This window comes from Amborella trichopoda, chromosome 1, assembly GCF_054954075.1.
Source record: "Amborella trichopoda isolate Santa Cruz 75 chromosome 1, AtrichopodaSantaCruz75HAP2 v2.0, whole genome shotgun sequence".
Lineage (NCBI taxonomy): Eukaryota > Viridiplantae > Streptophyta > Magnoliopsida > Amborellales > Amborellaceae > Amborella > Amborella trichopoda.
This window is the reverse complement of record NC_142336.1, coordinates 39,087,443-39,114,953: the sequence shown is the minus strand read 5'-3', so window position 1 is coordinate 39,114,953 and position 27,511 is coordinate 39,087,443. Positions and strand designations below refer to the sequence as shown.

At 36.9% G+C, this 27,511-nt stretch overlaps 1 protein-coding gene across 4 annotated transcripts; it reads right to left on the bottom strand.

Moving 5' to 3' along the window:
- Positions 1–264: 264 nt before the first annotated feature.
- LOC18440320 (spermine synthase) lies at positions 265–27,511 on the bottom strand. Of its 4 annotated transcripts, XM_020671017.2 has the most exons (11): positions 27,175–27,511; positions 26,845–27,081; positions 26,538–26,576; positions 23,169–23,245; positions 22,946–23,068; positions 14,823–14,927; positions 14,657–14,729; positions 14,289–14,360; positions 11,836–12,031; positions 2,644–2,770; positions 265–586 (listed from the first exon to the last, which is right to left on the bottom strand). In XM_020671017.2, the coding sequence occupies exons 2-11, from the start codon at positions 27,005–27,007 to the stop codon at positions 500–502; spliced, it is 1,062 nt and encodes a 353-aa protein (XP_020526676.1). In that variant the 5' UTR covers positions 27,008–27,081; positions 27,175–27,511; the 3' UTR covers positions 265–499. The 4 variants fall into 4 exon arrangements, with proteins under 4 accessions (XP_020526676.1, XP_088720746.1, XP_088720747.1 ...); XM_088864620.1 differs by lacking the exon at positions 22,946–23,068; XM_088864621.1 differs by lacking the exons at positions 2,644–2,770; positions 27,175–27,511 and having other exon boundaries at positions 26,845–27,138.

Below are 27,511 nucleotides of genomic sequence, written 5' to 3'. Positions count from 1 at the left end.
AGGACATCAGAAATACCCATGTTGGCTCCAAAATCAATTTCCAACATCAACCATGAAACTTGAAGCTCAAAAAGCAATACAAATCTTGCAGATCCATAAATATTTAATTTTATGGCAAAATGGTCTAGATAATGTACTATAATATACACTATTTTTAGGTTTTAAAATCCTTTTTTACTTACAAACATAATAGTAGATGATCGATTTGAAGGCTTTTTAGAGCCAGAACTATAATTTTTGGTTAGTTTTGTAGGGAGGCTTTACTTATTTTGATAGGGATAAAGCCCTATCAAATCATTTTCTTCTATAAATAAACCACATATTTCAAATCCCTCATAATACATTTAGTGGAAAGGAGTATCCATTGCCGTTATTAGGAAATGAAGAAAAAAAGTAGAAAATGTCACAAGAAACAGTCAAACTCATATTGTCATTGGACAACCCTAGCACTCCATTCTATCAAGCAATTACGAGTAGAAATGTCAGAAGACGCTCCAACTCATATTACCTTCACTGTTTGAGGGGTAAGAAATTTGTTCAGCTCCTTCTTGGCAAAGGATGGCAATGCAAATGCTGCCTTGTGCATCTGTTTCAGTCATGGAAACCACAATCAAAACGGAAGCCGACATTAAAAACAATCAAACAATATCTTCTTCATGAAAATAGCATAAACCACAGAATGGTTAGAACGAGAGACACCTTACAAGGTATGTAATGATTTATAAAACAACTAAAAATGTTAAACAAATACAATAGCAACTTTCAAGTTAACGCAATTAATCACTGAAAAAAATAAATATTTAGATGAACTCATTTCTTTCATTAAATTCCAAAAGAAGTGTCAAACTTGGGGAACTTTGATTTGCTAAGCCAATCAAAATAAAATCTCATAAAAGTATGGACAAAATGGTCAAAATAAACCTACACAGGATCCACAATGAAGGAACTAGCCTTCTTTGCAAAGCCTTTACAAGTGGTAGGAAGTTGGAAGATGAGTAACCCAACCAAGAAAAAATTCAGACAGTCGGAAGCTGTTGAATATATTTTTAGATTATCCAAAGTCAGCAAGAGACATGTTTATAAATGATGCAAAGAGACAATGTGATGTAATTGTTTAGTCATTGAAGAGAAACAACATGGTGTACCTTTCTAATTCATTGTCACACTTCAAGAAAGTTGCGGAACAAATTGAGCATGCAAAATATTAGATATATCTCAAAAAAGGTTTCTTTTTCAAAAAAAAATAAAAACTAATTAGCTTGGTTGGCTAAAAATTTCGACACCACAGATAAATGAATGTTCAACAATCCCAATTAAGAAAGTTGACTAAAACTGCCATGAATTCATTCCCAGGAGGGTAACTAATTCAAAGGCATGTCTCACATGTTCTTGCTATTTTACATTAGTAAGTTTTCTACGGAACTTAACTTTCTTCTGAAACTTTTCCGTCAAACCTGTTTCATATTTTGTTTGACAACCCACATATATGAAATAAGACTGAAAACTCTCCTTAGTTACCAACCACCCTTATACAAGGATAGCTACAGTTTTTCACAAGTGCCCCTCCTGGGGAGGGACTTTTGAACCCACAATTTTGTCCAAAGCAGAGCACGTTTTAGTTCCCAAGATCTGAATAGCTTCGCCACAGGAATTTTATATTAAATTTTCAAAATATTCACCTCTTGAGATTCAATAATTTCAGGGAATTTAATGAAAACCAAATACCCTGGATTCTTTCCCTCAATTATACAAATCAAAAGGCATAGGAGTCACTTTCAAGTATAAGGTGATTCACATGCCAAAAAGAAGCAAGGTGTTGCTTAAAACCTATCAAGAGGCAGGCACATTGATTAGAACATTTTTCAGAAAGTTTCGATAATGAGGTTTATTTTCATGGAAAAAAGAAAAGGCAAGGTATCATCCAAAAACTTAAAAGAGGCAGCGATATTGAGTGGGATACATTGGACATTTTTAGAAGCATATGAAACACTCCAACCTTCCTTAGAAGTCATAAAGAGCAGGCTGGTTTTCAAACATCTGTTAACAGAAAAGAATTACTTCAACTACCCCCTAAAAAAAAAGGATTCATCATCATCAGCCGAGCCTTTTTCCCAACTATTTGGGGTCACATGATATTTTTAATAATAAGTCAAATAACTTTCCACAAAATGGAAACATAAAGATTCAGCAACACTAATTTAGTACAGCAGGCAACCAGACTGCAGAAATATTATCAGCCAATGGGAAACATACCCCAAAGAAGTTGTTCAAAAGAATTAGCCCAAATAACCTCAAACGTGTAATTTATGAACCCCAACCTATAAAGACAAACATACATGTGCCCTGACTAATACTCAAACAAGAGGACAACAATCCTTCTTTCTCCCTATAATGATGAGGCAACATCTTTGTACAAGGAGAATAAGGAGTCTGTTGGCCATTTTCACAATATCACTTCATTTCAAGGAAAGAATAACTGGATATTTCAGATACGAAAATTTGAGGTAGTTCACAGTCTGAATCCAGTGAAACAGAGAGCTTTAAAAAAAATTGGGTTCAACTACCCAGACGAATCAACAAAGTAATGATACGATGATGATAATGCCGAATTAGGTAAAACTACAAAAGAAATGAAGAGAATACCTCTGTATTGTAGAATTTGAGCTCCCTTTGAGATTTTCTAGCATCCTGCTTCTCAATAGGATTTACCGGATTCAAGAAATCAACAGGTGGGCCGTCGGTTGAGCAGATCATAAACCCAATCGAACCACTGCTCCAAAATCAATGGAGGTTCATGGTTCCGATCAAATACTTACATAAAAACTAAAATAAAAAGAGGAACTAGGAAACCTCTTTTAAAGAAGACATAGTCGCATGATCAATACAAGGAATCATGTATTTTAAGGATGAGAAATAATCCATATCTTCCCGCAATAATCTAAACCTAGACTATTTGAAAAATATTGAAAGAGATTAGTTACCATTACAAAGATCCCAGGCTAATCTTAGAAAACTAAACAGACCAAATATCTTAAGAAATTTCTATATGTTACATAAAAATTAAGGCAAAATTTATTTAGTTCTCTCAATAAAACAAAAACGATTTGATATTCACTGACTTGAGCTGCACATGCTGTTGACTGAATCAACATAAAACACAGAAGATCTCTTCTTCTTCTGCAGCAGCAATCAAATTTCTCTTACTCCGCTCTCTCAAAGACCATTATTTTGAGCTCTCCAAGATGAACCAACCTCCTGTCAGTTTATCTCTGTACTCTCTCCCTCTCAAAACACTAATTCTCTCACTTCAAGACTCTCTCTCTCTCTCTCTCTCTCTCTCTCTCTCTCTCTCTCTCTCTCTCTCTCTCTCTCTCTCTGTGGACTCTTTACCATGTGGTTTATAAAAGAGTGGTCGTGTTTTTTTTGTGTCTGAATATGGGATCTGCATTAGCCTGACAGGAGCTTCTTCCTCTTAAGCATCATCCCTATCTGGTTTCCTTGATATTGTGAGCCCCAATTATAATATCTGGCTGTATATTGAATATATCATACATAATCTATACTGTTTACGTTGTATATTCGCCTATAGGATATGTTCTAATTGAAAAAATGAACTGTTGATTTGCTTTAACATTTCATCTTGACCATCCATTGTAAGTGGTGGAAACCTCATGCTCATAAACAGAATTATATGCCATATAGTGTACTTACCAATGTAACAGTTGGAAAGATATTAATGGTAGTTGATAGTAGCCAGAAAATATTGTTCTAGTTGCCTCTTCAATGAGGTTATTCATGAAAACCCTCAGGTGACCAGCGATCCAAATAAGAATCAAATACTCTCCAAGCCCAATATTTCTCTTTCTCATCTCTCCCTATTTACTCTCCAAGGCCCCCCCTCTTCTCTTTTTCTGCTTTAGATCAGCCATTTGACCCCTGTACAAAAATTAAATTCTGCCATTTGACCCCCCCCGGTGCACTGTAATTCTTTGTGGGTTTGATTTGAGGGAACTATCCTGATTGGAACTGATATTTATAGGATTTTGTGTTTTCAACCCTCTCTCTCTCTCTCTCTCTCTCTCTCTCTCTCTCTCTCTCTCTCTCTCTCTCTCTCAAATATCTATTTACTATTGGCTGTAGTATGTATTTACTATTGGAACTGATATTTATAGGATTTTGTGTTTTCAACCCTCTCTATCTCTCTCTCAAAATGTGCTATTTTAGGACTTCAAACTTTTTGTGTTCATATTTATACATCTCAAGGTGAAGATGATCAATTGGAAGGTTTTTTTCAACATCAAAACAAACTTTTCAGGTGGATTTTGGGGAGCACATTATTTCTACAATATAAGGTTGACACCTTGTATGAACTTTTTCTTTTACTATTTCCTCTCTCTCTCTCTCTCTCTCTCTCTCTCTCTCTCTCTCTCTCTCTCTCGATATCACATTTCCTAAATAACAACATTCTAAAATTATTCTACAATACACAATTAATATATATGAAAGGGAAGTGCTACAACTTAAGAACAGAGAGAGAACTTAGGGTGATTAGGGCAGGGGGAGATATGTAGAAAGGAAAGTTTGGATAAAAATGGTAGATTTGGAGAAGAGTTAGAATAATAGATAGATATCCAATTCTCTCACACCTCCTGCCTTCTCTATCAATAAAATTCCCTTTCCTATACCATAAAATTCACTTCCGAAAATCTCTCCCATAAAATTTATGATCTGTCCTTGCCTTCTCTGTCAACTGCATCTTCCTCCCCATAGCATGCAGTAATTTTTAGGAACCAACTAATCAAAAGAGAATCCAATATTCCAATGCCCCAAATTCATAAAATAAAATTCCTTCAAATCTCCTTCTTTCTCTATCCATAAAATTCCCTTCTCTATTCATAAAATATCCTTCCAATAATCTCTCCCATAAAATTCGTAAGCTTTCCTTTCCTTCTCCATCCACACATCTATCTCCCCTTCACAAGCAATTATTTTTAGGAAGTAACGCATCAAAAGAGAATCCAATGCACTAATATTGTTTTGTTTAAAGGCCATTTGCCCTACATCCTCTCTATGGATGGGGTCTCTCTTTATTTTTGTGACACATGTCCACCCCATAATTGTAGCTTAAAAACACAATAAAACAATATAGATGGTCAATCATAAAAGATTATTAATGGGGCCAGCTTGAGATATAAAAATGGAGCCAGAGATATTCTTTGTATATTTTGTAAAATTTAATAAACAATTTACATATTTTGTAGACCAGGAAATAAGTAATATTATAGAGGCAGTTATCAAAATAATACTAATAATAACACTAAATTATAGGGGATTTCTAATCATACTTTATGATCATATTTTTGTTATAACATCCATTTACATGGGCATATCGGGTCAGGATGAGCTTTAGTATTTCACTAACGTCTTGGGTAGGACTAGCAAGAGAAAAAGGTCAAAAAGGTAAAAGAAAGAAGAAAAGGTGTAAATAGCAACTTTATTATGGAAGAATTTGGCAAAAGTAGATAGGCGCGAAAGTTGTCATATCCTACTTTACAGAAATATTCAAAAGAGACAAAACAAAGTAACAACTTATCACTAAGAACAAACACCGAAAACACATATCTTCTATGGACCAAAAAAGTACAATCCCCCAAACTCAGGCAGGTTGCATGTACCCAGATGAGTTGACAGTATAAAAGAGTTGAGCTCAGAACCCCGATGAATATTGCCAGAGTAAATGGCTAAGTTCATCCTTCGACTTAGCCTGTTTGGTCAACCCAGGGGAGTTCTGGTCAAAGTGGTGAGTTTTTTTACCTATGTTACAAAGACATCGACACGTGTGTCATCATACGACACAAGTAGAAATATGGAGGTGTATACAGAAGTAAGGTGCACCTCAAAAATATTTATAGAGTGTTGCTACATTCGAAAACCCTCCAATTGATCATCTCGACCTCGAGTTATATAGACAAGAAGAACAAAGTAATTTCAGCTCCAAAAATACTGCATCTTGTGACAAGTTATCTTGGACTATCTATTTTCAAGAATTTTCAAGTGTTTATATATCTTCTCCATTTGTATCATTTGCTGAATTTTTAAATTTCATAACTAACGATGAAAATAGATTTCAAGCGATCATAAAGTTTTATGACGCCAAAATTACATTTCCAGGCACAATTTAGATGTGCACCTTATTTCTACAATACAAGGAGGGTGCCTTATTATAAACCTCACCCTTTGAAGAAATGGTGTACACCGTATTGAGGGAAGATTGTAGATAATGGTAGCAAAATCTCAGCCCAAATAGCTCACAAACAGTTGTCCATGTCAACATGCACAAAAACAAGGCCTTCATGTACCAATATCAACACAATACAACACAAATACCAATTCCGAACACTATTAGGATACCTGTAAATCTATGCCATATTACTAAATTCCATTTGTCAGATTTTTGGACAAATTTAACCCAACTTAATGGACAATATTTCATAAACTGTTCAACAACATTTTAAGATACCCTAAAGATTCTCATATTTCTCTCTAGCCATACATTCGACAAAAGGCCTGCTATAGATAAGTGCCAGAGTTTTTTCCCTGTTTTGGGGGGGAAAAGAAAGTTTCAAAGAGATTTGACAGGGTTGAAGGGGTTACCCATTGGAGGCTAAAGAGCTTGAGTAGGGAGGACCATAAGGCAAGGGACAACTCACAGTGTAAGAACAAATGTGGAATGTTTTCCTCCCTGAAAACAGAGGGTACATCTATTGGGGAGAGAGATGCGTCTATGTTGAAGTTGGTCCAAGGTGAGGGTTTTGCCATGAAGGAGAATCCATATAAAGCCCTGAACTTTGTGGGGAATGGGTAAGGACCAAGTTATGTTGAGGAGAGGGTTAACGTAGAGATTAGGAAGTAGAAAGTTATAGAAGGAAGAGACTGTGAAGGTTCCCGATGGGTTTGGAGACCAGTTCTTGACAAATATCCCTATCTCACACTTCTTGACAGATATCCCTATCTCACACTTCTTGACAAATTGGTAAAGCATCCCCAATCTTTCCCCCCGCAATAACAGACCCAACCCAACCTGGACCCCTCCTCCACCTGGCCTACTTAAACTCAATGTAGATGGATCCTCACTTGCCGGCCCTTCGGGCATTGGAGAGCAGCTCTCAGACTCCAAACCCTACCCTATGGACCTTCTCAACCTACATCGGAATCCAAGATTCCACCTTTTCTAAGGATTTCTAGAAGGCCTCAAGTACATTGCTCATTGGGAAATCCAGCTCAAGGCATTATAGTAGAGTCAGATTCCAAAAACACAATCCTCTGGGCAACAAAGTAGCAGGCCCCTCCTTGGAGACTACACTTCATCTTTGAACACATATACTTTCTCTGCAGCTCCATGCCAGCACTCACCTTCAAGTTGGGCTTCCGTGAGGCCAATACTTCAGCAGATACACTAGCAAAAGAAGCGCTCAGTTAGGCCAGGATACCCAGCCCAACCCCTAACGCTTCTCTACCTTCTCTCCTCTTTCTAACCTTCACTCTCTCTAAGTACACTCTACTCTTCACTCTCTCTTCTATCCCCCAGCCAGGGCCCACAAAGGTAACTTTGGGGCCCCACACAACCCCCCCCGACAAAAAAAAAGAAAAAAGAACAAAAAAGAAAAAGAGAGCGAAGGGAGGGGGGTACTAGCAGATGTCCTATTGAGGAGGAAGGAGGAAAAAAAAAAAAGGGAAGGAGAAAAAACTAAACAAAGAAGAAAAAAAAAATGATAAAGGGAAAAAAAAAGAAAAAAGTATGAGAATGGGACAAATTCTCTCTCTTCCATTCTCATCCATGTTCTCTTTTTTTCTATCTTCTACTCTACCTCTTCACCTTGCTTCTCACATTCATCTCTCCTCATTCTTCTCTTCTCTTCTTCTCACTCTTCCCTCCTCTTCTCCCACTTACTCATCCTCCAGCCCCTTCTCCATTCTCCTCCTTCTTAGACGACCTGCTACAACTCTCTGGGCTTATGGAAGTTTAGCTAAATTTACTTGGCCTTTGGGCTTTGCCTTCTAGTCATCTTTAAACTACCCTCTCTCTTAACATCCTTGCCCCCAAAACCCACACCTCAGTCAACCCTCTATAGCCCAATCTTTAACTTCCACAGCCCGACCTGTTCCATATTCCCTATCGGGAGTTTCACAACCCATCTCTGTCTTCTTCTCTACTCTTTCTTCATTTTCATCTCTCTCAACTTCTTCTTAGCACTAAGATGCCAAATACGCATTATGGTAACTATCTCAGACTCCATCTTTGCCATTTGCCCCATCGCCTTTTACTGCTTAACATACGGGAAGCCACACCGCTGAAAACAGCAGACACCACACATACAACTACCAAGCATGGACTCCAAATCTCAGCAACGCGGGTTACTAATATCAGGGACCAGCAGCCCTCCCACAAGACATCAGTTCCATCTTAACAGAAGCCCAACCAGAGCCGACAGTATCCTCCACCAGAAAATCATGAAGACTTTCTCAGCAATGCTTTATTTCTGTTTTGGATACTTACACTCATAATCATTGTATTATCTTATCCCTGGTCCTTTTTTGGTCTTACACTCTCCCCCCTCTCTTGGTTTAGATTCTATCTTTTAAGCACGCAATATGTGGGGTCGCTCCATTTTTGGACTCTCTCTCTCTCCCCCTGAGCTTCAGTGCTCTCTCTGCTATATTTTCTATATTTTGACCACCCGATATGTGGGATGCCGTAGATAGAACATTCTTCACGTAAATTTCTTTTATATACACAAAGTTAACATTTTCAAAAAACATTTTAAGATACACTAAACTGTCCCTCTTTCTATTGGTGAAGTTAGTTAGTTCTATGTCGGATGCTGTAGATAGAACATTCTTCATGTAAATTTCTTTTATATATACAAAGTTAACATTTTCAAAAAACATTTTAAGTTACACTAAACTGTCCCTCTTTCTATTGGTGAAGTTACTTAGCAAAGAAACATGCATAAGTATTTCACCTTCCACAAATGCATATTGCATGAGTTTCATGAGCACCGAATCCGATGTAATTGCATCAAAATTCTCTTCTTTCATTCGTCGCTTTGTTGTCATTCTTTCCTTTGATTCACTCTTTTTCTCATCCCTCAACAAGCTTTTGGTTTCAATCCTCCTCTACCCTAAGCATTTATCCTTATATTAATCTCTCTTCTTTTTTTTTCTCTCTCGAAGGAAGGCAAGTTTCTATTAGAAGGCATGATGACTAGCAAGAATCAATCATCATTTGATTTTCAATCTATTTTTCTTTACGAATTTCATTTTGTATCGTTACTTTTCTCCTCCATGAAGGACAAACTTCTATTAGACAACAGGGAAAGTATGCAACGACATAGAAAAATAGTAGCATAAATATTTTACAAAATTACTTTGTTTAGGCCCACTCTTTCTCCCCCTTCTCAAAATTCCAGAAGGATATCCTGTGTATCCCATGGTTTGACTATTAGTATGAAGTAATATAAAGATGAAATATGATATCAATATACAAATTATCCACATGACATGACAAATCAAAAGTCGGGATAGTTATAGAAGTTTATTATATCATATGCAAAGAATATAATGTGAATGTTTTTAATATTATTTTAAAAATATAGTACAATATAAAAAAATTATGAAGTGGATATATTACTAATTCATTAAAGATCTATAATATATCATTGCATCTATGCGTATACTAATTTTCTTATGGATGTAGGTCATCAATAGGCAATAATAGCCTTCCAGTAATTAAGATGCAATCACGACCATACCAAATAAAATAGAAAACTGAAAAATCCAAAATCACTCCTGGAATGAGCTTGATTAAGAATAGAATTCCCATGTTCCAAAAACCTAATCTCTTCATTGAATGCCTGATTAGGATAAGAGCTTCCTAATTTTTAGTATTTTCTTAATTTCCCATCTCAGTAAGTCTGCAAAAGAGCTCAAGTAAGAACAAGATTTGCATGTCCCCAAAAGAGACTTTATCTGTGTGTTGTGCCTATAATTAGAATAACACCTTAAATTTCATATTTCCTTATTTTCCTCTTTTCAAGCAGAAACAAGGAAAAGAAACACAATAAATCATCCCTCTTTTGGACTTATAATCAAAATTTTCCATTTTAAGATAATTTATGCCAGGTTAAATTTCCCACTATTCTTAAAATAATTCCATATTTACCTCATAACATATGCAATTTTTAGATAACAACTTCCTAACTTTTTTCAATCAACCATTTCATAGATTGTAGAAGTGTATACCAAGTTGCAATGGTGGAAATGAGCACAAAGTTACAAACAGAGACAGATGCATCAAAGAGAAAAGAAAACAAAGATTGAAGGCATAAAAGGGAACGATGGGAGACATAGGCATGCACGAAGAGGGATAACAAGATGCATGGAGGGGTCATGGGCCAAGTTAATGGTTCGTCATGGATATGTAAAGAGCTGTGTCCAGTTCCATCTTTGGCCAACTTATATGCCATATCAGTTGCCTCCCTACAAACACGATGGAATGTCACACGATGGGACTTGCGCAATCAAGGACATCCTCCATAGTATCTGCCAAGTGTCAATGACAGGGTGACTCTCTTGATGCCACCAAATGACCTATAAACCTCAACCATAAGGGGCTGTGAAATGTTCCCATGTAGAGAAGCATGCCTCTGCAGTAGAGGAATCACAAAACCCAACCTGATCCTAAAAAGGATCTCCAAGTGGGCTCCCAATTTAGTATCTGAACACCCCCTCCAACTCCTCCACGTTCAATATTCCCCAGCAAGCTACCATTGAAATTGAGTTTGATGCTCTCAACCTGGAAAGGGATCACTGTGCCTGGATCTGTGTCATTGTGGCCTAGATCTGTGTGATTGCTCTAAAGGCAGTCACACAAAGTTGATAAAAATATCCTGAGCCCTAGCTCCCTAAAATGCTGTCAGAGCCAATGCCTCTAAGGTAATCACATCTCTAATCCTCTCACAAGAAAATAGTGGGATGAATCTGTGTGGCCCAAAAGTAATCTCAACCCATGGCAGCACCAGGAGGTATAATCTCTACAATAAATTAACCCTCCCAAAATCATCTTAGCCATTCAATATTGGACCAACAAGCCCCATAAAACAGCACCAAGCCTGACTGATGCAAGAACAAAATGAATGGTTCCTTAATTTTACTTTCTTTTTACTGATTTATCTAATAATTTGGATAGCTTCTCAAAGTGTGCACATCAATCACCGTAACAAGTCACAATTGATTACATCTTGACTGTACCACTCTGAATTATGCAATTTTATTCGATGGAAAAAATCCCAGTATGCTCATTGATCGTAATTGTTCGCCCTTCAGTTTGCAATCCATGTATAATAATATAATAAGCAATAACTATGCTAAACAACCATTCAAAACCATATATAAGAAAAATAAAAATTGGAAAAGTGATAAGACAGCCAAACTATTTCAGGATACAAGTAAAACCAACCTTTTCTACAACATGCAACCCTCACAAACTCTAACAAGTGTACTTAAATGTTAGCTGCCTAAGAATAGTAACCTTTCCGTTAATGTTCAGTTATACAAATATTTCATAGGAAATCAACTGTATCCAATAAATTGAGCAGAAATTACAAAAAGAATATTGTACCATTACATTAACAAGGCCCTAATAGTCAGAACTTTGATCACTTGGAGAACTACCATGGATTTCACTCAGTGAAACATAAGAGATTAGGAGCCTCCGTATTCAGGTTCATCTGAAATACAAATTGGACACAAAAAACAAGAATAAAAATGGATCACCTCGGATATGTAGGGACACTTGTCCAGGCATAGTGGACAGATCCCTTGAAGGTTGCCCGACAAATTGACAGCATATCTTGAATAAGGTGCGTATGAAGCCACATACTTTCTGCCATAGTACAAAGCACACCTCCTGGCCTTAATGCTCTTGCTATTGTCTCAAAAAATGGTCTTTCCACCAGTTCTTGAGCAGGACCTGGATCAACAAAGTGTCGTAAATAATTTAATGCTTAATTAATCGAGAAGTATATTATGATCCATATGACTCCATGCCATATGTGGCCATAAGAGTCATCATCATCCAATCCATGCGTTGGACGATTAATGGAAAAAAAGGACTAGCCAAAACACAGAATGACTTGGAAGTGTGTCCCAATCTCTGCATCAGCATCCATCCCATTAACTGGATGGTGATGACCCATATGACCACATGGTCATGCGGAACTTAGTATACTTTCCTTGCATCTCTTGTGAAGTCTTCATATGTTCCTATAACCAGACAAATAGCTAAAATGTCTTTAATAATGCAAAACTTCAAGTTTCTAAAACATCCCTACAGTGTTCATGTCACAAATGTAGTTATCACCTCATCAGATTTCAAGAAACCTCCATTACAACAGAATAGACTCTTAGCTGATAAGACTATAATAAGAAGAAGACTACAACAAAAGTGGCTGTTAGTCTTTTCCTCAACAATAATTAACAAAATAAAATCAGCTAATAGAAATAAGTAACACAACATATTATTTGTTACAAGATTGATCGTTTGTGTTATTATTGAAACCATCATGATTGGTAAAAAGGTTTTCACAACCAAATGGTTTCAACCATCAAGAAAATGTTGCGACCACAGAAAGAAGGCCCAATCACTTTATCCACTGTTAGGCATCATGTCAATTCTGAAGATATTTTAAAGTCAAAATTAGATCTTCCGCACATACAACATGTTGTATTAAAAATTGTCAATTGTTTAAAAGGAGTTCAGATATTAGCCATCAGACTTAACTAAGGATAACATAATTTTGATATTTTAAATTTATAAATATACTGAGTTCTCATGAGTGCAAAAGGATGATGACAACCTGCAGGCACTATCCTCAATAACCACTTGTGCAAAGGAGTCAGCCTCCCCTATATCGAAACGGAATTAACAGCAAGATTTATACATGGTATAAGCTAGTCTCCATGGCTATACTTCTTCTGTCCCCACCCATCCAATAAAACTAGTCATCTCCACTGGGATACAGGAGAAGGACTAGAACTCAACAAGAAAAACAAAGGCCAGCAAATGGCAAATCAGTCGAATGCTTCTTGGTGGCAGCATGTATCTTACATATGCCCTTAGGTGCAGGGTTTCGACAGGCTAAGGGCAGATAAGGAAATGTGTGTAAGCCTGATCAGGTGCCCCTCCTAGCAGGCTAGTTGTTCATTGCAGTTATCATAGGAGATACGATCCAGTCCACTTCATCCTGCCCGTTTACACGCAGATGCATGCTGGAATTGTTATAAGGTCACCACATGACACTTATAGTTGGAGACGAGGTATATCTTTGATCTAAGTTTACAGATGTTTGAAAAGAAAACGTGTTCCATACGGCCAAAAGGTGAAATTTTCAAATAATAGAAGCCCAAATTACAGAAACCCGAACTAGGAGTGTGATTACTGAATATTTAACTCAACCTCTACTTCACTAGGCTTCAATAAACAGCTTCAAAAGCTGCCAATGGTTTTTACCTTTGGACAACAGATAGGCACATAACAATGATATAAGCATACCGCATGCAACCACTCCACTTGGTTACTCAGCATAGGAAATTTTATATTATTCAAAAAATAAACAAAAGCCAATAATATAAATGTTTATTGCTTGTTATGCAAAGAAGGGAGAAACCACTAGATCTTGGGATAGTGTGGAGTCAAATGCAAGGATATAAAAAAACTCCAATAACAAATTACCAGCCACATAGTTAGATGGTTAAAATCTAAGAATTATATAGTAAAGAGATGACAGGAAAAAGGAGAAGTTTCCAAATAAGGTCTCTGTATAAAACACAGTCTTCCCACTGTCCCGCCCACCCACCAACGCGCACAATAGAAGCGAGAGGCTGAGAGCCTAAAACAGAAACAGTGGATATGGACATATTAGCAAACACTTTCAATCAGTGATATCCATTGAGCCCAACTGTGTTTTAACACTTGAATCTGCATGGCAACTGATCCCAGGTTTTAACTAAACCTTTGAAATTTTATTGGAAGAAATGTAGCAAAACAAAAAGACAATTGCAGAATTTAGTTTCAACATTCCATTATTTTTATTGCTATTTTCATAAGGTCCCTTCTAATGTATCAGTTTCGATCAGCTATTTCTAATCGCACCGTAATTCCACACTGGAACTTTCTCTACACTAGCCAAAAATTCCAAAAATCTAAGGGAAATAAGAATGAAATATACCTATTGGATCTGATGAATCCACGATAATTGCATCATACATCCCTTCAGATGCTTCTCGCAGGAATTTAGCAGCTGCAGGGAAATCAGTATCAATATGAAAAGAAGATGAAACTGTAGTTAACATCTTAGGGTATCATTCCCTTTTAAAAGTTCCCTACTAAGAATAATTCCATGATGAAATACATAGATTCAACTTGCCATCGTACAGAATCAAATAGAACATATTCGTCAATCATAACTCACAACATGGAAAAGGATAAGAAAAATAAGAAGGATCAATACATAAGATCATTATTCCATGACATCAATAATAACAAATAAACACAAGTAATGCAACTACCCAAAGTGGAGAAACAAATCTTCCATACCATCGCCCACATGAAGTGAGACACGTGGATCTTCAAATCCAAGAGACAAATATGGGAAGTACTTTTCACAGACCTAAAACAAATAGTTCAAAACTAGGTTACTTGAAATGATAAGGTGCATAAGAAATAGAATTGAAGATACTGAAAAATCATTAGAAATACTTACATCAATAACCATTTTATCTATTTCACAAATATCAATTCGCTCTACAGAGCTATGTCGAGATATTTCTCTAAGGACCCCGCCATCACCACCTCCTACAACCAGAACCTGCATTTGGAACCATTAATTAAAATAACATAAAATGAAAACCACAAAAACATATTAAGTGACTAGAAACTCCCTACATACAGCAATTCAAACTTCAAAATTACAAATGTGAGTTCACATGTCCAATGTTCTATCCACGAAAATCATTTGGAATGCCAGAATTGCTTCTCTTTTTCTTTTTAGTTTCTTAATCCTTTATAATACCATTAAAGATATGTGACAAGAAATCCCACGACTTCCAAAATTCACCCAAAATAAGGTGGTTCATTGACCATGTATTAGCCCCAAGTATGAATACAAATCAATTAGTAAAGAAAAACGAAAATCAGCCAAAGAATCTCACCCCATGTCGATTAGGTTATTCTACGTCTAGATTGCCTTTGAGGGACACAAAATAACAGCAGGACTGAATAATAAGAAGGATTTTTAATAAGAAAAACCATGACGATGGACATTTTCTACACGGCATGATAAAAGGTTTCTCACTATCTGGAACCAAATATGCATCATGCAAGAACTTTTGGAAGGGCAATGATGCAATTTGGGTAGCCCCAAATAATTGGTATAAGGCTCGGATGATGATAATGATGATGATGAATGATGCAATTAGGGTTTTCACATTTTCTTTTTTATAAGAGATTAAAACTATGTTTGGGGTTATTTGGGTTTTTATCAAATTTAGGGTAATTATGACTTTTCTTTAGCTATAGAGAATTGAAGGTAGAATTAAAAGTTTTAATTATAATAGATAAAGGCTAAGACTTAGATATGGTTAAGGCTTCTTAAGGAGTGAGTTAGGTTTTAAGATTTTTTGTCTATAAATATGTTGGACAAGAGAAAAAGAGAACAACGAAGAAAAATTGATGTTGTCTTGTGAAAGTGTCTTTCAGGGTGAACTCCCTTGCAAACCTAGAGAGATGGCATATAGAATAATCTCTCACCTTTATTTCTAATTTTGAATCTTTTGCTTTATTTTATTCTTCTTTCTCCCTTTCCCCTACATTAATCGGCATCAGAACTTTAGAAGATCCCTCCCTCACGACGCCGCCAAAGCTCGATCTTTAGATGGAGAATACATTGCCACAAATCATGGAGGTTGTGAATCAACAAATTAAATAGGGAATAAGTCAAGTCATGGAAGGTATACAAGGATAGATTGGAGAAATTCAAGGAGATATCAGTAAAATGAACGAACGGTTACAATGATTAAAAATATAGATTGCCGAAAGGAGAATGCTCATAATCCATTAGATCCAACACTTAATCAATCGATTTCCACAACCAACTCCACATGACCAATCCCATATGCAAGATCAAATTGAGGAAAGAAACACGACTTGTGGATCATGCACTAGAAATAAGGGGCAGTGTTCCAAAAAACATTGTGCGGCGCCTAGGCGACTGGGGGGGTCCTGGCCGCCCAACACCTAAGCGACCGCCAAGAAACTAGGCGGCCTAGAACATAGGTTTAAGAAGAGGAGCAGGGGGTAGGGGAATATGAGTATACATTATAAAATATTAAAAATCTCTTAATCCAAAAGTTCCAAACCCTTGTATATTCATAATAGATAGACTACTAGCACAAACAAAAATAAATTATAATAGTAACCAATAAATTAGTAATACAAGCACAATCTATAATCCATACTCCATAAACCATACTCCATGCTCCATAGTTCATATCATTCCATAACCCATATTTTTCATACAATGATACAACCACACAAGCATACACATAAAACTAAATAGTAGAAACCAGAAAATAAGAAAAAGAAAATATACAGTCTAAGACTCAACACCAATAGTCAAGTATCTTCAGTCATCATCAGAAAAAGTAAGGTAAGCCTCATCATATGTGTCGGATTCAAGGCCATCATCATCAGAATCATTTCCCTCTTCAACATAACACTCGCCCTCCTTTGTTTCTTCTGAATCTGCCTCTTTCTCCTCTTCTTCATGATAGAATCTCAAAATATGCAAAGAACTCTCTATATATTGATTGTATTAAAGAATGAACGAGACCCAATATCGGGCTTGGGTCAAGACGGTAGCAGCTGAATTTTCATGGCACTACATCTCAAGTTCCATTCCTATGTAACCTTGTCAAAAAAAAAAAAAGGCCTAGCATAAATATACAACCAGTAATAGTTATGGATAGATACCAACAGTTACTGATAGATACTACCTAATCTTATCATAATCAAGAGATAGCTATCCATACAAGGACACCTAATATTATCAAGAGATATATATATAGGTATATATATATATATAAATATACATATCCATACAAATATGTATCTGAGACCAATTCAGCAGCTCGCAGACCAGAACAGACATGATCAAGTAATAGAAAACTTGATCATATAGAAAATAACAGACAACACGAAGATGAATTCAAAAAACCTACGATTGTTTTTTTTCTTTTTTGGATGAATTTTCAAAGAGACGCTTTTTCAGAAAACCTACAATATCATATCAGAGTGGCTGGGTGAAATTTCAGATGGATCTGGACCCTAAGATCAAGATCCAAAGGCAAAAAGCAGACAAAGGGGCAGTTTTTCAAATGAGGCAGATCGGTTGTTTTCAGAGGCCATTTTCAGTGGATTTAGAGGCAGGTTTCAAATATGGCTCAACAGGGGTTTGACATCAGAGGGGAGCCCTGCAGCAACGATTTTGTGGCGAATGCAACAACAACAACAAGTACAATAGTAAATATGTGAGAAGCAAATACGGAGAGTCGAAACACGACTCGAGTGGGCCAGTAACTCACAACAGCATCAATATATGGGTCCTGCTAACGAAACCATCTCTTAGACGAATCAATCTTATGATTGCTTTGGATGATTCCGTAATATCATAAGATTGCTCTAAATGATTCCGTAATATGGGGTGTAACTACTAAATCATCACAGTTTGATGGACTATTGAGGTTGAGCATGACGGCCTATGGAGAAGAAGGTTTAAAGGATAACATTTGATCATTAGTAAGCGTTGTGGTGTGAGATTTTTTTTGTTGGCGGTAATGTTTGCAAAGGGAACTTTGCAAATAGCAAAATTTGATCACATAAGGGAACTATTGCAAGGAAACTTTGCAAATAGCAAAAGATGACTGTTGGTGCTGGTATTTGCGAAGTTCAAGTCAATAGACAGTTGCATGGTGGGTTTGGTTGATGAATTGGCAGATAAATAAAACAATGGATTGATGGGTGCATGGAAGGACAGTTAGATGGTGAGTCGAAAGCATAGCTCAACAATAATGACTGATAGGTAGATGGTTGAAAACATGACTCTTCAATAGAGCTCGGATTTGAGGTTGAGGAGAAAACGGCATGAAATTTTTGAAATGAAGATGAGGCCTCGATGCGGATAAGCTGGGCAAAGGGGCTACGGCAACCTCAGATTTGAGGTGCGAGCTCAGATCTGTGGTTGAGGAGTCTATGGCTCTGATACCATGATAGAATCTTAGAATATGCAGAGAATTCTCTATATATTGATTCTATGAAAGAATAAACAAGACCTAGTATAAATATACAACCAATAACAATTATAGATAGATACCAACAGTTATTAATAGATACTACCTAATCTTATCATAATCAAGAGATACATATCCATACATGTACACCTATTCTTATCAAGAGATATATATCCATACATATCTGTATAGATATGTATCTGTACGATTGAATCCATACGATAACATTTCTACCCCTTCTTACTCTGTGGAAATGACGCCCTAGGAATCTTGGTTGCCCTACTTGGTGCATCTTCACCTTTTTCTTGCTTTTTGTGTTTCACTGAACTCAAATATTGTTTAATCTCATTCCTGGTAGCCTCAGAAACATTTTTACACAAGGCAACATCCCTCTTAATACTGGTAAGGCGTTTCTTGAACTCGTAACTGACCTCCTAAGTATCATTTCCACAATAATTACACCTTATACAATTTTTGTATAACCTGGAGAACCTAGATCACCACTTCTAAAAGAACCTGGAGAAGATATTTCTATATAGCAAGGCTCATTGTCTTCCTTTTCTAGTTTTACTAAATTCAAATATTCTCTAACCTCATCCCTAATAACTTTAGTAACCTTTCTACAAGAAGCAACATTCCCTTTAATATTGGTTAGGTGTTTTTTGAATCTGTTAATACCCCCCATTGGTATCTTTTCAAAAAAATTACACCTTATACATTTTTTGTCGTTTGGTTTCGAGTTATAACCATACTTCCAACGCAGATCACCTCTTCTAGCAGAACCAGAAATAGACTTATCCAAATGACAAGGCTTTTGTTCCTGTTTGTGTTTTACTGAACTCATATTTTCTTAATCTCCCCAACATTCCCCCTAATACCGAAAAGATGTTTCTTCAACCGGTTTATGCCCACATTTGTATCCTTTTCACAATAATTGCATCTTAACCAATTTTTATCCAAAGGACTCGGGCATAGCCATATTTCCATCCCGGATCACCACTTAGATTAGATCCCAAAGAAGACATCTCAAAATAATACAAGTAATCTAAATAATAAAATCTTTCACTAAATTTGATCGCTCGATCTCCAAACTTCCACCTTTGAGATTTTTTTAATATCAAATTTTTCTAAAACACCCTCTAATACACCTATAAAACATCCAAAACTAAATCTAATCTCAATGAGTGATGTTTAGATCAATTTCGCGTAGCTTTGAAAAACCCTTTGATCCAATGAAAATCACAAAAATCTAGTTTTTTTAGGTTTCTCTCTCTAAAATGGACTCTAATGGGGTATAGGTTTCTAATGAATCTAAACCCCACTTTAATCCCCTTTTGGTTTTCAAAAAGAACCCAAAAATAACCCTCAACAAGGGGCATTTCCACAAGGCTGGGCACTGGGCTCCCACCTAGGCCAGTGCTAGCGCCGAGGCGACCGCCCAAAGGGCAAGCCGCTTAGGCGCTGGGCGGTCTGCCTTTTGGAATATTGGGGGTAGAAATGGGTTAGGTCGAGTCGAATCCTGGTTGACTTGACCTGACACAATGGACACAGACCCAACGGACCCAGACTCAACTCGGACTCAATCAGGTCAACCACTAATTTTACGTAACTCTCTCTCTCTCTCTCTCTCTCTCTCTCTCTCTCTCTCTCTCTCTCTCTCTCTCTCTCTCTCTCTCTCTCTCTCTTATTTATGCCTTTAACTCTCAATAACAAAAAAATAGTCGAAGGGAATAAAGAGAAACCATCCTCTTGAGAATCCCTTTAAGCTTCTAGTTATAACATCTTATAGAATAGTACATCATATTAAAAATTATGTCATATGGTGTATAAAAATATATAATAAAATAATAGTACATTACTAGATTATATAATACACAATATTATTTAAATAAAATAAACAGTACATCTAAAATATTCAAGTTAGGTCAAGTCAGATCGGGTCAACCTAGACTTGGACCTAACCCGACCTAATATACCCAAACCTAAGTCGAATCTGTCGGGTTGGCAAGACGACCCAACCTATTACCCACCCCTACACGAGGTATTAAGGTCGATCTCCCTGAGTTTCATGGTAAGCTTTACATACACGGTTTTGTTAATTAGTTGAGTGCAGTTGAAAACCTATTTTGAGTGGATTGAATTGTTTAAACTTGGTACAACTAGTGTTTTAGAAAAGGGATTGGTGGCGTGGATTGTCCACCCACTAATCCTTATTCAGATCAATAATTTGGATCAATAATCCCACACAGAGAGAGAGAGAAAGAGAGGAACATAACATATAATATATATCATTTACATTGCTAAGTTAGTTAGGCCACTATGGCTAGAACATTCAGTCCCTTCCCAAATGTAAGGAGGTTCGAGTCCTCCCTCTTGACTTCTTTTTTCTACGTTAATAACATTAATAAAGAAGTTGAAGCGAGTTTAACTGGTTAAAACAAAAAAAATGAAGTTAAAGCTAGTTTAAAAGGAAACAGTGACACTCAGAGGACTCGAACCAACCTCCGAGGGATTGAGAAGAAATTAGTGCACCATTAGCTCGAAACAACCTCCGAGGGATTGAAATACAAGAGTTTTCCTATTACGTTAATGTGCTCCAACCAATCTTTAAGAATAATATTTTTTCTACATCGGTTATGGACTTTGAATAAGGCTTTTCAAATTGCTCTACAAATGGAGACAAATTATAGTTGAGCACTAATAAGCAATTCCTTAACTAGACAAATTATAGTTGAGCACCCAAAATTTGATAAAGAAAAGAATGATATCAAGTAGGATCCTTTACGGTTACTCATTAGCAATTAAACGAAATTGGGCATCATGCACGTGAATGCCCAAAAAGGAAAGAAATCAATGAAATTCATGAAAAAGATGAGCATCCAAAGCTACCTACATGGTGACAAAGGGATAGTCTTTGATTCCTCTTTTGAATCCTCAAGCTCGAGGTCGAGCTTCTCCGGACTCCAGGATAATGATGCAATCAAGGCTTAAATTCTTTATGATATTTTTTAAAGATATTGAAATTAGAGTTTTGGGTTAATTAGTTCTTAGATTTTTTTAGGGTAATTATGTCCTTTTCTTTTTAGTTGTAGAGAATTGGGGATAAAATTGGAAGCTTAATTTTAAAATGGATGAAGAGCTTGGATCTAGTTGTGGTTAGGGTTTCTCAACAAGCAAGTCAGGTTTTAGGATTTTTCTTCTATTTCTTCGATATAAATCTAAGTGTCGGATAATAAACAGGAGAATGGAGAAGAAGAATTGGTTGTCTAGTAAAAATCTTTTGGGGAGGACACCTTTCTAAGCCTCGCAATGGACCAGGCGGCTCAGCCTAGCCCAATCGGCCTTACCTTGAAAAATAAAGGCTTGGGCCATAAAATATGACCCAAGGGCTATGACCCAAGGGCTAGGCCATCAAAGGGCCAGGCAAGGCCGGGCCTAGGCCATCGCTGGCCAGGGCTACTGTTTGACGATAGTTTTTCTTTACTAAGAAAAGAAGAATCTATAAGGCCAGCCAAGCCCGGCCCGGGCTAGGCCCCTTAGGCTCAACCCAGTCTAGATAAAACATGGGCAGCCCAATAGGGACCCGAGTCGAGCTCAGGCCAAGGCTGGTCTGGCCCATTGTCAGCCAGCCCTACCTTTGCAAAGCCAGAGAGGGTATAATCTCTCACATTCATTTCTATCTTTAAGCAAATAAGTGGGATAAAGCTTGAATGATGATGATGATTCATTTCTACTTTTTATTTTCTTGATTATTTTATTTGTCTTTCTCCCTCTTCCCAACATCATGCAACTTACAATATTTCCCAACCCCCCCCCCCCCCCCCAAAAAAAAAAAAAAATTACCACTTTCTTGAAAAAACAGTCCATGAAATGTGTACCCATTTTTCTTGGGTGTATGGGTAAATTAAATAGTCATATTTTGTGGGGCCTTTTAATAAAAAAATAAAGTGATGATATCTGGAGATTTGAAATACCCATAATTCAAGGGTCACCTTAAAAAAAGAAGCAGGTGAAATAAGGAATCTCAAATACCCATACTCCATAGATCTTTTTAGAAAAATAAGTACGTGGAATAAGGATATTTTAAATAGCCATTATCCCTAGGCCTTTTCAAATAAATAAGGAGGTGAATATACCTAGCTCAGAAGCCCATATGTCATCTGCTCTTTTCTCAAAAGGACCAGTGGATATGGATATTCCAGATAAGCCTATTTCAAGATACTCTTTAAAAAGAGAAAAAAGAAAGACAGTGGCTTTCGATAAGGAGAGTATTGCAAATTACCCCTCAGGCAGATTTGAATGGGTACAATCTGGATTCAAATGGCCAGAAACCCTGAATCTTACCTATTAAATATCCATCTTCCATGAAGTCATTTAGAACAAGGATGATTGTCAATCACATAGCCTTATTTCTCCATCCACAAAATAGATCAATAAAATATTTAATATGAAAGGTCGACAAACCAAATGAATCATACTAGCCAAATCTAATCTTGTAAATGTGTGAGAAAACATGTAATATAGGATAAGAGACAATTACATTTTTAGGGGAAGGAAGGGAACAAAGCGGAAGATGAGCAATCATCTCTTGATAAGCACACTCATCTTTTTCGGTTAACTGCACAATACCATCAAGAACAAGAACTTTTCCATACGATGTTGACTGCACATATAAGACCATCAGAGATAATCTCAGACAGAAGAATGAGATGAACAGTGTAAATGGTCCTAGAAGCCAATATTTGTCATCAAGCAGGACAAACCTCAAAAACCAGGATCTCTTGGTAGTCTGACTTCCCCTTGAAGAGAATCTTTTCAACCTTCAAAGAATGAGCTTCTCCTATGAATGACAACCAGTGAAATTCAAGACAAGCACAAACATCAAATTGAGAACCCCAATATTAAATCACCAATTATTGGAAAATGAAGTGTCATTATTGCATAAAATCGAACATATCCATACCCTCGAGAATTAGATTTCAACAATAAAAACTAATAGGCAGACAGCAATACTTCTATAAATGCAATTAAAATGAAAAGGATTGCAATATTATAAACAAAAGGAATGACAAAGTTGCAAAAAACAGAAGGTAATCTGACAAAGTAGGACGAATTGGGACTGGAGTAGCATTGTGATGTGTTGCAGTTAGCTTGCATGCATATAGAGGATAGAGGATAGGGAAGGACTGATATAACTCAAATTTAACAGGAAGATCTGCAGGCAATAACTCTTGTTGGATACCATTAGGACGGACAAATACATCATGGGCTCTACATAGATCAATAACCAAAAGTTTCTACCAAATATGTAGAACACCTTCTTCAACCCTTACTCCAAAATACTTCAATGAACATGAAAACGAGCAATACTAACTCCAAATGTATTATGTTAAAAATTTGTTCTATTCGTTAATCAAACATCGAAGAAGCATCGAACTGAAAAGAGTAAACATATTCAAGATTAATAACAAATAGTCAACAAATTTTAGAAACCACCAGTAGAAAGAGATGAAACCAAATCAAATTTACTTAAACAGATAATTCTTCAAGCATGGTCATGTTCCAATTAGTGATTTAAAAGTTCAACTACACTCAGTTCCAAGCAAAACCAAGTCAACTCTCATCAACTCCTGTTGACAAAACTTTGAGATTGAGAATGTTTGCCAAGTAAAGATTTTGACACTGGGCAAAGTAGGTAAGAAAGAGCAAGAATGGATGACAAAAAGTTTGACTCAGCTGACAAAGACGCAGATATCAGACACAGTTCAATATCTGACAAAGATACTGTAACAAACATGCATACAGACACTTCAAATGCCTTGCTTGACAATCCTAGGAAGAGTCGCCAGATGAGTTTTGTATTTTATATATATTACACACATAAGACTTTGTGTCAGTGTTCAGTGTTGTACGGACATGTCATAAGCGACTCCAATTTCTTATAATCGGGTTTTAGATGGAACTTGAGAGAGAGAGGTAAAGAAGCAAGGCTCTTGTTGGCTGCCCTGGATCAGAACTTGCTTCAAAAACAGGTGTTAACAATTCCCAAATAACATGGCTCTATTACTTATGAGTTATTTTTTAAAATCAGGGTGAAGAGGAAGGATACCCCCATTGCACTTAGTATGCATTTATGGCCCCACATTGCATTTGATCCAACAAAATCTGTACAGGAAACCATCTCAAAAGGCATCAATGGGGAAAACCCTAATATATTTCTTTCATGTGCCTCAAGCTATAACACAGCATACATGTTCCTACTACATTGCCCCTAAGGGAGTAGAATATGAGAGTGGTTCTTCAGCCCATGCTAGGTACCCAAAGGGATGCCTAAAATTGCTAATGCCCTCATAGGTCATTGTTCACAAATGGTCCCTCATGAGTAACCCTTCACCTCTTGGGTGATCTCATTTTTTTTGGATACCAGCCCATTTTTTATCATCCAACAATGTATTATTGTCACCAAGATGTTTGCCACATAAAGATCCATCTGGAATTTTACTTTCCCAAAATTTATAGTCCTGTAAACTTTTCTTGCTATAATTGAAAAGGACCAAAAGAATTCATGTCTGGTTTTTGCCAGTTGCTGAGCCAACCCCAAAATTTACATATTGCCTCCCTTGGTCCAAGAGATGAATGCCAACAAACAATATTCAATTGATATGGCCAATCTTAACCTCCTACAATAGATAAACCATGCTGCACTGAGTTCATGATTTCATATGCCAAGAGCACAGTGAAGTCTCACAAACTCGACGTCATTCCGACATCAGATGTCAATATAGAGGAGGGCGCTAGGATGTGTTGTTCATCATTTAAATTATGTCACGCATCCCAGACACTCACTGTTGACATCCAATGGCCGGGGCGACAGTGAAATTCCCAATGAAACTTCAATGCACTTATTGAATAAATTTCCTTTCATAGATCCAAACTTCATGGAAAAATCTTGCATGGCTCTTGAAAAACCCATACTGAAAGACAATATATTTTTTAAGGGGATAACAGGGCATATTAAGATAATTGACCCTACTAGTATACGAACTCTTTGTTGATGCATCACATTGACACCTGAAATAACCAATTAACACCAATTAATATTTCTTTAAAAAATGAAATAAATCAGTTTTTGCTTTGCAAACAAAACAATGTACTGTGCTTGCTCTATGTGCAGAGAACAGCATCGTAATTGTTTTTTTTTTAACTTTTTTTTTCAGTAATCAACAACACAAATTGTGGATAACAATATCTTCAAGTCAAGACTAACAGATATCAAGAAAATGCTGGACCCCATATGCTGAAAATTCGGGTATACAATAACAGAACATGTAGTTCAAGCAGGGAGCATTAATATTCAGAGCCACTATTTCCTCTCGTCTCTTAGTCCGATCAGTCAAAAGTTTCTAGTTGATTCTGGCCCGAAGTCCCTGAGTTCCCTGAGTTGAGTGCCGTCAGTCAGTGGATTCATGAACCCTTCTTTCAGGCGGTATACATGTTTTGTGTTTTAGGGTCCTTAGTACTGTAGCCACCATCCCACTTTCTGTTCATTCAGTCGGCCTAACTTTACACCGCTCAGTTGGACCATCCCTCCTGAACTCATTCACTTTGTGAACTAGTAACAGGATACCTGCTAATGGTGGTCTCAAACACTTGTTTGGTTTGCTTACTCACTACTGAAATCAAAGGCGCATGCATACAGGGTTAATTAGTCATTAATAATCAGCAATGAAGTAGTCATAAAAACAATCAATCTATGAAGGAATAAATGGCCTTGCCTTGAGAAAGAACTAGCGTGCCTGAGAATAAGCCTGGCCTATTTAATCTTCATCAGTGACATAGAAAACATGACTCCTAAACCTAACCGGGCCTGGAATAATAGCTAATAACCAGCCATTCCATTAGTGGCGTGTCCCGGACTGGGGGTTATGATTCGGAATAGGAAGAAAGCTACTGAGGAAAGAAGCCCAATAGTCAGATATGGCGGTTCCACGGGCTTACATCCAATCCAAATAAATAAGAACACGTACATGTCAAATACAAACAAGAAGAAATCATCACGAATCTATAGCAAGAGAAAAAAACGAACTAATAATACATCAACAGAGTCTCTATATCAAGGCAAGGAGATATACCTGGCCACATGGGATTATTGAAATATTTGCATGACTCTCCTGTTGCAAACAATAATGGGAACACAAAGTAAGTTACAAAATAGATATACATAGAAAAAATAACAGAATTAGTAATTAAATGGACTGTCCACTCAACAAAGTGTTACAACCTACATACATACTCGAAAAAAAGCTGTACAAACATTTAATTAGAACCCACAAATATATAAACGAATGTTAAGCACATGCAACAACCAAAAAAAAATGCAAGATCATCAAAAATAAAAAATGCATAACATAAAAAGGAGAAATACAAATAGAGAACGACCAGAAAATGACTGTGGTTCTGAGAACCATCCAGTGACAACGGTATTGATGCACTTCGATTCGGACTCTGGAAGAGCAGCCATCGCCTTCAAACAACAAGGAGGGAGCTCTTTGGAAGCATCAACACCGGTCTCCTCTCTCTTCAAACCCATCTGATGGTCCATCTCTCTCGAACTTCAAAGTACCAACTCCTCAGGAACCCAGACTCAACAGAGAACCCTAATTCCTTCCAAAAACCCTAACAAGCCAACTGAACATTTAAAAAACAGAGCAAAGTTTTAAAACTACAACTCCTCTTCAAGATACCAGGCTATAGACACAAGCTTTGTACCAGGTGAGTAACAATGAGAGCCACGACACAAGAGGATTCAATCCATGGAATAAGAAAACCCTAGATTTACGCAATCGCATAGATGCTTCCTACGCTGAAAATGTTTCAACCAGGAGCCACGTATTCTAGAGAGAGGTAGAGAGATAGTCAATGGAGTTTTGCACGTTGCTGATTTTTGGCACATGCAACGGTAAAGGTTTTAATGGCGGTAGATGGAACTTTAGAATACCAAGAAATGAAGAGAGAGAAAGCGGAAATGAAGAGAGAGAAAGTGTGAGGTTTTCAACTCTGCAACGACAAAGAAATTTCAAATGACTGACAAGGAACTGGAATGGAT